This window comes from Gekko japonicus, unplaced genomic scaffold, assembly GCF_001447785.1.
Source record: "Gekko japonicus isolate JY-2015 unplaced genomic scaffold, Gekko_japonicus_V1.1 scaffold353, whole genome shotgun sequence".
In the NCBI taxonomy this organism is placed as follows: domain Eukaryota; kingdom Metazoa; phylum Chordata; class Lepidosauria; order Squamata; family Gekkonidae; genus Gekko; species Gekko japonicus.
Window position 1 is genome coordinate 213530 of NW_015160219.1, and position 10590 is coordinate 224119.

General features: G+C 43.0%; 1 protein-coding gene and 1 long non-coding RNA gene across 2 annotated transcripts in view; both read left to right on the plus strand.

The window, feature by feature from the left end:
- Positions 1-3173: 3173 nt before the first annotated feature.
- LOC107110219 lies at positions 3174-7882 on the plus strand. Its single transcript, XR_001482508.1, has 3 exons — positions 3174-3340; positions 5906-6080; positions 7842-7882. It is a non-coding gene; the product is annotated as an uncharacterized LOC107110219 (long non-coding RNA).
- A 275-nt stretch (positions 7883-8157) lies between these two features.
- Positions 8158-10590, plus strand: part of IL18RAP (interleukin 18 receptor accessory protein) — a 15391-nt gene continuing 12958 nt past the window's right edge. Inside the window, exons 1-2 of the mRNA XM_015410900.1 lie at positions 8158-8269; positions 8631-8733. Coding sequence (XP_015266386.1) covers positions 8158-8269; positions 8631-8733 — 215 coding nt within the window. The remainder of the gene's footprint in view (positions 8270-8630; positions 8734-10590) is intronic.

A 10590-nucleotide genomic window follows, 5' to 3' on the forward strand; every position in this document is an offset into this window, starting at 1 on the left:
CACACCCAACAGCAGAAACTCATTAGGATTGGCTACATTAGGAGTGTGTGGCCTAACATGCAAAGGAGTTCCTGCTACAAAAACGGCCCTGGGTTTTGACAACAAACAAGGTTGTTGTCAGAATAACAAGCAAAAGGTGGGTGTGGCTGGATGTCGACACCTGGTAACATGGGGGTGCGGCCTAATGTGCTAATGATCTGTGCTGTCAGGGGTGTGTCCCAATATGTTAATGAGTTCCTGCTATTGGGTGTGGCCTATTATGCTAATGAGTTCCTGCTGGGCTTTTTCTACAAAAAGAGTCCTGGATCCATGTGGCCAGATTAGTTGGGTCAAGGGAGGGAGCCAGCCTCCATGCCAGATGAATACTGGATGTATAGATGTCTTCATCATGTTTCTTTTCCCCCACTGGGCAGTTGTAAAGGCTTATTTCCAGGATACGTTAAGTACAGAATGTGGTGGTTTATATGAGTTGAACCAATTCTGTGGGAATTTGGAAGTCTACACATATGATCTCTTTTGGCTTCCATTTACAGCTCTAGTGAGTGAACAGGGATCTAAGAGGTACTGATCCCAGCGCCTTTTCTAAAAGTTTATGCATTTCACAGATTTACTTAGTAATCCTTTAAACAACCTGTAAGGTAGGCCAGTACTATTATTACCAACTTGAGAGAGGAGTAGGTCATCCTAAGGCTGCCCAGTGAGCTCATGGTTGAAATGCGTACAAAACCAGGAATTGCCATATTTACAGAACATGCTCAAGCATTACACTAAACTTGCATTAGTATGGGTTTATTCAGTTTGTTCCCTAGTCCTGGTTTCTCAACTGTGCTCTGGAGGCAGTTAAAATGTGTAAAAGGCCACAGGTAGCAGAACTGGGAAAGACCCTTGCCTGGGACTCTGGGTAGCCATTGCCAGCGAAGATGGCAGTCAGCAATTTCAGTGGTCTGACAAGGCATCTTCATATGTTCATGTTTCCATCTGAACAGTGTACATCAGTCCTGGATTATAAAATGTTCATTATATGTTCATGAAAGAAATATTTTTTTTTGTTATTTTTCATGTGTGTGTGTATGCGCATGTGAGTGTGTGTGCACCTGGAAGTCATGGCGACCTCTGGTGACTGACCCCTGCTGGGGGCCTGGAGGATATTCAGAGTGGTGGCTGAATAAAGCCTGCCCCTATCTCCTGACTGCTGGTATTTCAAGGAGGTCTCCCATCCAAGTATTTGCTAGAGTCGACTCAGCTTAGCTTCCGGAATCTGACGAGATCGGGCTTGCCTGGACTATTCAGATCAGGGCGAAAGAAATCTTAGTAGTCAAACAAGTTACCTCAAATTCACTAAGTGGCCCATGTGGTATTTTCTTAACAGTTGCAGAAAGGTTTTCCGCACGTGAAGTTATTTTCTACCATGAAAGCCAGAAGGATAAATGTTGAAGAAAAGCAATGTTAGGGAACAATGCTACAGTTCTGCTGGCTTTTTCTACTGTTAACAGAGGCCACAAGCTTCAATAGTACAGGTAAGATACTGTAGTATGCTACTTAGCACAGTTCAAATGCTTGTTGTCTGGGATGGTACGGTCCTTTCATAGCATTGTACTACCTGATTTTCCACATGGGTGAATATATATTTTTTTAAAGATTAACCTTGAAAGCTTGATAAATGGCCCTCTCTGTCCTGGGATGTCTTGATGTAAGGCCTGATTCTCACAAGGGAAGGTCTTCAAATAAGCATCTCCCCAGTTGAATGAATTCCCATTATATCTTTTCAATGGTAGCAGCATAGACTTTTTTGTTTTCCTGACTATTCCTATCCCCCAGTCTCTAATTCCATCCTACACTTGAATCTCTGTACAAAGCCATTGTCCGATCCCCACAACTTGCAATTAATACACGTTTGTAGCAAAGTAGTATTTTATTGAAGCCATGATGGAACAGGAACATGTTCACTGTTTAGAATAACTTGGAAGGGTCAAAGCAGCGGGTAGTAAAGCAAATTCAAAACCGACAGTAACCAATGGACTTGGTTCCCACTCGCGCGGGTAGATTCTCAGATTCGCACGCTTAGTCTGAGACGCGACGGTTTCCTAAAAGATAAACAATTAGTTCTTCTCACACTCTAACTCATTATAGACTAAGCGAAGCCATCTCCTCTCCACACCTGTGACCTTGCAGATAAGCATGTTTCAAAGCAGAACTAGCGTTCATAGAAAGGAATGCATAAGATAAGCAAACGTGCGATTAATATACCAGCAAGCATGCGCATTTGGGTATCACTAAGGAGGGGGGGGGGAACCCTAAACAGGGACGGTGTTACATCACACAGAGTTCTTTGGCAGCTTGCTGACAGCCATCTGTAAACAGCCAGGATAATATTTCAGCAGTGTCTGTAGAACAGCCATGGGACAGTTAGACCTTGATTCCTTCTCAATTTCAAGTTACAGTTGTTTTGCAAGAAACAATTAAGTTTATTTATGACAACTGGGCTGTGTTCTTCTTGAATTGCACTGACAGACTTATCTTTTCAGGATGTCTTCCCAAGCATGCTGTCGTGAGGTACCGGGCCATAAGTGACCAGATGTTTGTCTTACCATGTGATCTGCTTCCTGAGGACCCTGACTCAATATTTAATCATTCTTGCCATTATGGCAGTCGGGTACAGTGGTTCTGGCAACCAAATGATGGCAAAACCCAAAAACTTCCCAACCATAAAACAGGAAATCCTACTTATTGCGGAGATGTTCTTTGGTTTAATCCAATAAGGGTTCAGGATTCAGGAAAATATATCTGCACGAATAGGTTTGTTACTGGGATAGACGTACCTTCTGTAATATTTTAAAAATCCCATCAATTTATTTGTCTCTTCCTTACAGTCACTATTACTTATTTTCTTTAGGACACTTCTTTATTTAGCAAAAGCTTTTAAGCCATGTTGATATCAGTGGAGAAATTAAAGCACACGCTTAACTTAATTTTGGTTGGTTTGTGCCCTTATTTTTTTGAAATGTGTATTCAGCCATTTTGTTACCAAGGGACTCTCAACTTCACCTTGCTAACTGCCGTTCTGCAACCTAAGTGGAACACACTCTAAATTAGGTTATAGTCTTCTTTTTACCCAATACAGTTTTACAGGTGATTGCAGCTGAATTTCCTTTCTGTGTCATGCAGGGAAAAAAACCACTGTGTCAACATTTTCGTAGATGTTCAAACAAAAGAGATGGCTAATTGTTCAAAAGACTTCAGGAGTCGCCTGCACTTGATTGTTGAAACTGGAGAGTCTGTTGTTTGTCCTGGGAAAAGCTGTTACAGTCATTTTCATACCTCAGCAGTTAAATGGTACAAGGTAAGCATCACTGTCTTTGGAGTAGGCAGAAGCAGAATTGGAGTTATTTATTTTTTTACAGGTGCAATTAAAAATATTTGTTTGGGAGAAAAGGCATGCCTTTTTGAAATATAATGAGTTCGAACATATTCTCAAAAGTTTTGAATATGACTCTCTGGGCTTTTATAATGTTACCATGTGTGTTTGTATTTGCATTATTGTTTGTACTGTGCCTATGAAGTATGGATCAAATGTCTATGTACCTCTGCATTGGGGGAGTCAGGGATTGTTGTTGTTTGTGTAGCTTTGCCTTGCATCTCATGCTTGCCTATGAATAGACAAGACCTGTGCTGCCTGCTGCTTCTACAGACCATGTGCTTCCCTGGAATTTCCCCCATAATGCCTCGGGACAGAGGAGACCCAGCGCCATTACACCTAACTTGGACCCTTGGAGAACGACAGCCTTCCCACCATTGTTGATCTGTAGGAACCCATGCACCTCGCTCTGCTATCTGGTTTGGGCATCAAAAGACAATACTGTTTATTGCTCTGAGGACCAGGCTCATCTCTACTCCAAAGGTTGCCAATGGAAACGGAGGTCCACACCTCACCACATGGCCCTGCTTTGATGTAGGATAGAATATCCTCATATTGCCCACTGCCCCTCATTAGGACGTCACCCCTTAGTGGACCTATAGCCTTAGAATAGAGGACGGACCCCAGGGTTTATGGCAGGTAAGGCCATGCCCAGAACAGAGCTGTTAAAAAGAGAAACGCGGCTTTGTCTCGCTCTCTCTCTCTCCCTCAAGCCTCTGCTTCTTCCCCTTAGTGCGCACTAAGGTGCTTCAGGTGACTCTCTAAGTTCCCCGGAGTCGCGACCAGGGAATGCGCACGTGGCTTGGCTGGACCAGCCTTTGTGTGTTCAGAGTTCACCAGTTGATACGTTAGGTGCCCTTCTTTCCTAAGAGGAGATTTCTTCTCAGCGGACCACAGATAAGTATTAACCGCCTACCTGTGAAGTCATTCCCCTTATTTGATGCTTTTGTTATTTTTCATGCTTTAATTGTTTCTATATGCTATTGTAACTAAGGAGCTTGTGTGAATCCTGTATGCATCTGTTTTTGTATGTCTGAAGAAACTGCTTTAGTAAAAAGGCAACATTTATTCATAAACTTAGTGTGTTGTCTGACTTCCTTGGGAAATAGCGAGCTTTCAGACGCCAATCCAACCTCTGGATACACGGGTTAGAACTCACGCACCGCCCGCTTCTGTAAACAGGGTTGTTCTGGGCTCTCGGAACCGTCTTTGGACCGGTTCGGGTAACAATTAGTATCTTTGTAAATCTTTGTGTGCGCACAAATAATAAATAAATTTATTATTATTCAGGATAGAAATACTTGGAGTCCTAAGTATAAATGTCAGCTGTCAAACCCCTTTGCCACTCTGGACTGCCTCTTTATTCTCTCTTACTTTCCTTCCATGTATATATAGTGTGTAAACCAACTTGTGTGTGCATGTGTATGCACACACGCAAAGAGTTGTCTTAAGTGTTGTATCCAGAGCTTGGTACAGTACACGTGCAGCCCCATGGTGGGGCAAATAGCCCCCCCCCCTGGTTGCTTCAGGCCCCAGCACACTTGGGAACATAGTTCCCCAATGTCACATATGTTTGAAAGTCAATTTGGGGGAGCTTACTTATGTCACATATATCATCTAGCTTGGCTCTTAGCACTGTCCTTTGATATAATGTGTTGAGTAAGCTAGAGCTGTTTTTGTCATGAATTTTCCTGCCTGCCATCCATATCAGTGATGATCTTCAAAAGGAGTGCCAGGAAACTCATGATTGGATGGCCCTGACTCACAAGCTGAATGGTATGAAATGGTAGGGCCGCGGGAGCTTGCCACTGTGATGCTGGTCCTCAGGGCCTTTTTTGTAGAAAAAGCCCAGCAGGAACACATTAGCACAATAGGCCACACCCAACAACAGCTCATTAGCATATCCAGCCACACCCATGAGAGCATAGCTTGTTAGCATATTAGGCTGCACCCCCCATGTTACCAGAAGTGTTGACCAGAAGCCACACCCATCTTTTGCCTCTTATTCTGTTTACCTTGTTTGTTGTCAAAACCCAGGGCTTTTTTTGTAGCAGGAACTCCTTTGCATGTTAGGCCACACACCCCTAATGTAGCCAATCCTAATGAGTTTCTGCTATTGGGTGTGGCCTATTATGCTAATGAGTTCCTGTTGGGCGTGGTCAACTTGAGAGCCAGCCGGGACTCCATTCCTGTGCATTCATGCCCAAAAATAGCCCTGGGCAAGCCCCACCTGCCTCACAGGGTGTCTGTTGTGGGGAGGGGAAGAGAAGAAGCTTATAAACTGCTCTGAGATTTCGAGTAAAGGGGGAAAGAGATGGAAGCAAGAGGAGGCGAGATGTTCTTTTTCGAGCTTCTCTTGTTCTGATCCTAGTAGATAAGCTGTTTTGGGAACTGGGAAATAGAGTAAAAGGAGAGGACCTATAAGAGATTTAGCTGCCGTCAGTGGCCAATTGCTGTTTTAATGTATATATACATTTCCCACTTCATTAGAATGGAAAACGAGTAACGCCTCAAAGGAACAGACTGGGCTTGAAGTTGCAGCATGATAAGATTTTATTAGAACCAGCCTATGACCGAGATAGCGGTAATTACACATGTGATTATATGCTGATGGATAATAATACATGGTGGAATATGAGAACGATGGTCAGGGTGGGTGTCACATGTAAGTAATTAATAGTTCTGCGCCATAAATGTCATGCTTTCTATTCTGGCACTGAACTGTACAATATTATATTCTGTTTCTGCCTCATATGATTTCTGTTTTGTCTTTCACTTCCAATTTTCTCTTGTATTATGTGTGTTTGTTTTAACTGGACATGTTCAGAGTGGGTTGTTCTTCTGTTGTACTGCCTCAAACACTTGTCAACCCTCTTTTTACATACATTTATTTGGAGGTAATTCTAAGGTCAGTAAGCTCAGGATTTGTTCTAAGAGACTGGCCTATATCCATTTATGCTAAGGTATAAAAACCTCCAGTCACAAGTTCTTTCAGAGCTGTTCTCTCATGTGCAGTTCTCTAGAGAGCTCTCCTACCCCCACCTACCTCACAGGGTGTTTGTTGTGGGGAGGGGAAGGGAAAGGAGATTGTAAGCTTCTCTGAGACTCCTTCAGGTAGTGAAGGGCGGGGTACAAATCCAATCTCCTCCTCTTCTTTTATTCTCCCCAATCTGTGTATTTCACAGTATGTGAAGGGGAACTTCATCCAGTCTAAAGTATTAGGATGCAACCTACTCTAGTTGCAAATGATCATCTAAGAAGGGTCTGCCTCTCACCCTATGTAGATGTCATGTTCAGCTGCCATCAGGAGTTGTGTAAGGATGCTTACAGTCTTTGTTTAAAGGACAAAGCATGCATACTTGCACAAAAATAGTTGTTGTGGCATAAATCACAGCAAAGGAATGCACTATAATTGGAGCTCAATTATACATTATAGCTTCTTTGGTATTTTAACTTTTTCTCCTTTTTATACCCCCACCCCTGCTTTTACTCCCTCTGGGGGAAAATATAAGCAATTTAACTTTTCTCCAGTAGGGTTAAAAGCAGCTTGTGAATGGAAGTAAGGAAATATTCTGAACAATACCTTTTTGGAAAAGTACTTTGGAATAAATGCCGACCAATGTAGGACTTATTTAAGTCATATCTTAGTGCTGGATCACATGACCTTGAATGAGGATGTAGTTATCTCTCTGTGGAAGAACAGGCCTGCTCTGGCCTGCAGGCCCTATTCCACCCTGCCTTCCAAGGTTTTTCCCAACACCTGGAGAGGCTTTTCCCAACACCTGGAGAGGCAGTACAAAAGATAACTTCCTCCTTGCTCCCTTAAGTTTCATCACTTCTCTTTTCCACACCCACTGACCAGGTCAGCCCAGGTCAGAGAAGCGTTTCCTGCAGCTTCTTCCTGGAGATTATTCCTGGAGCCTCTCTAGTCTAAAGTCCTCCAAACTTCTGTTTCCTGCTTTTGAAGGGGGAGAGCTAGGTCTTATTAGCGTTTGTATGAAAGTGAGCTGGAAAGCAATTGGACTGACTTCCTCCCTTCCAGCCTGTTCTCTGCCGGGGGGGGGGGGGGAACAGGATGACGGACTTTTAAAACTCAGAGTGCAGGTTTTGCTCATTTCAAACTTCCAAAGAAAAAATGCATTTCTTCACACCCTCACAACCAGAAGGTTAATGTTGACTGCTCTGTGTACAGTCATTCTAGGAACAGTTTGCCCTTCCAAAGCACTCAGAAGGGGTTGGCTTGGTATAGGGCTCATTACTAGCAGGCTATGCCCCTGCAATCCCTGTGCCTATGACTTCTGGACAGATTTTCACTCGGCAGAGTGTGGTGCTAAAGCAGGCCATAGTTTATGCATGCTGAGGACATTGATGACCAATGGGAACTCCCTAACATATTTTATAGTTTCACATCCTTCTCATTTTGCAGCAAAAGACTCTGACGGCCCCCCAATAGTCCTGGATCCTGCCTATGAGAAGGACCTTGAAGTAGACCTTGGTAAGCTGGTGAATTACATTTTTAACCTTGTTGTGTGGTCTATAAAGAGGGAAACTTCTTGTTTTATTATGGTTGGCATCCTACATTAGGCTGGAGAAAGCTCCTCCAGTCCAAGGAGACTTCCTCCAACTCAAGTAGCCTGCCATAGGAGGAGCGGAGCCACTTAAGTTGGAGGAAGCCTTTAACATTTACCAAGTAGAGTGGGTAGGAATACAGGTCTGTGTGTTTATTGGTTTAACGGTAAAGCATGTATAAGTTCAGCACTGTGACCAGAAATGTTTCCTTGGCCCCCTTTGCACTTTTAAAGCCTCTCCATGGCTCAGCTGTTCAATTTCACACTTTTCTGGTTCTGCTCAAGGGTATGTAGCTTCCTTTTTCTCTAAAGGGATATCTTATATGTAACTTAGGAGCTTTCCAAGCTGTAGTTAACACACAGAAAGGTGATATTGTGACCTGATGGTGTAGCCTTAAGCGATCCCTTGCAGGCAGAATGTTGTGTTCAAAGATAACGACTTTGTATGTTCAGTTCCCAGTCATCAAGTGGTGAGTCTCTCTCTCTCTCTCTCTCTCTCTCTCTCTCTCTCTCTCTCTCTCTCTCTCTCACAGTCACACTCTCACTCACATCTGAAATGGCTAAAAAAATCTTTCTAATTCAGCATGTGTGTGTGAGTGTGGGAAACATCTTTGTTGATTTTGGCGTGTGTTTTCTTGTTTCTCCAGGTCAACCTCTTGAGCTTAAATGCCAAGTAAAATTTGGCTTTCATAGCAATGCCTCATCTTTAATACAGTGGTACAGACAAAAGAAACTGGTTTACGAAAACAGGTATGGTCATTATCTAACTTGAAAACAATCAGATCAATGTCTTCATAGTGTTCGGAACTGAAAAGAGAAGAGTCTATTAAAAATTGTATTCTTAACAAGTGCTGTCTAGTTACCCCAATAAAAACGCTGGTGTAAGCAGGCTAGTGAAGTCTCTTCCTCATTCATTTTCTAGGATACAGGCAGATTTTATCTGTTTCCAGCTCAGTCCGAGTAGTTCTTTTTCCAGTTGAGAAACCTTATCTCTGCTGTTAGGAGGTGTTTTTCCCCCTGATTTTTTTTTTAAAAAAGCAAGGACATTGCACAGGAAAGCATAAAGAAATCCGGCCTCTGGCTGGAAACAGGCCACAGGGAAGGTAGTGTGACAGAACCTTTTACCTGAGGTGTATGCCAAGCACTAGAAAAACTAAAACAAACACCGCCCCCAATCCCGTCAGCTCTTTTTGACAAGAGATAGTAGTGGGTCAGAAAAAACAAAATGTACGCACTATCATGCGCATACCACTTTCATTTCTCTTTGGGAAGAAAACCCCATAGCAATAGCTCTAGCTTTTATTTACACAGGAAAGATGCAATGAAATGTACACTTTTCCCAGCATGATCCGGGAGATATCCCACATTGCCTGCTCAGACATAATTCACTCATTCAATTGTTAGATTATGAAATTAACCTCCTCATTACAATCAGGTCGGTATTGCAGATGCTGACCTTTCCATTGTCTTATTTCTGCTTTTGCTTCATCCTAAACTATACAGCAGTTCCACAACTGAAACACCAGCCATCTTACGTTGCTCTAAAAAGTGGTGACACTCTGTCTCCAGACCTAGAAACAATAGATTTAAATTTTACCTGACAAACTTCATTTTCAATATATTCTTTTATTTTTATTATTGAGGGTGTTGAGGACTGCCTAGTCTTCTAGTCCTCAATAAGGCCAGTGCCTGGACTCAGGGTACACCTGGCATTCACTTGGCCTATTATAAGCAGATTATGGGAGGGTCTGTGGTTCAGTGGTAGAGCATCTGCTTCGCATGCAGAAGGTTCCAGGTTCAGCCCCTGGCATCTCCAGGTGAAAGGACCAGGTAGTAGGTGATGTGAAAGACCTCAGCCTGAGACCTTGGAGAGCTGTTCCCAGTCTGCTTAGACAGCAGTGTTCCCTCTAAGCTGAGTTAGTGTGAGCTAGCTCATAGTTTTTTAGCTTCCAGCTCACACATTTTTGCCTTAGCTCAGGAAGGGATGGCTCCAGAGCAAGCTAATTTATGCAGTAGCCAAGTCACTCGCTCACAGCTTTAATGCCGGTAGCTCACAAAGTAGAATTTCTGCTCGCAAGACTCCACAGCTTAGAGGGAACTTTGTTCCACAGTACTGAAATTGATGGACCAAGGGTCTGATCCATTATAAGGCAGCTTTATGTGTGTTCATGTATAGTCCTGAAGGAACCACACAGTAGGACTGATGAAAACAACTAAGAAATAGGTTTATTACACTGGTAGGCCTGGCTTGGTCCTTTCTTTGTTTTCCTTTCTCCAGACCTGTCAGGATTACTGCGGGGGCCTGAGAAAGCGTAACATGTACCAAGCAGGTTCCTTGTTTGATTTAGTTGTCTAAAACATTTTTATGCCACCTTTCCACCCAGTCAGGGTAAAAAACATTAGCACATTTGAACAACTAAAATACATCTAAAATCACAAATGATTCAATCATAATTATAAAGGGGTCATTTTGTAGAAAAAGAGGTGCAGGAGCTCATTAGCATAACTCATTAGCATATGCCACACCCCATGACATCACCGGAAGTGTGTCAGAAGGCAACACCCACTGTTCAGGCTCCACTGGACTCTTTTGGATTGCTAGCTATC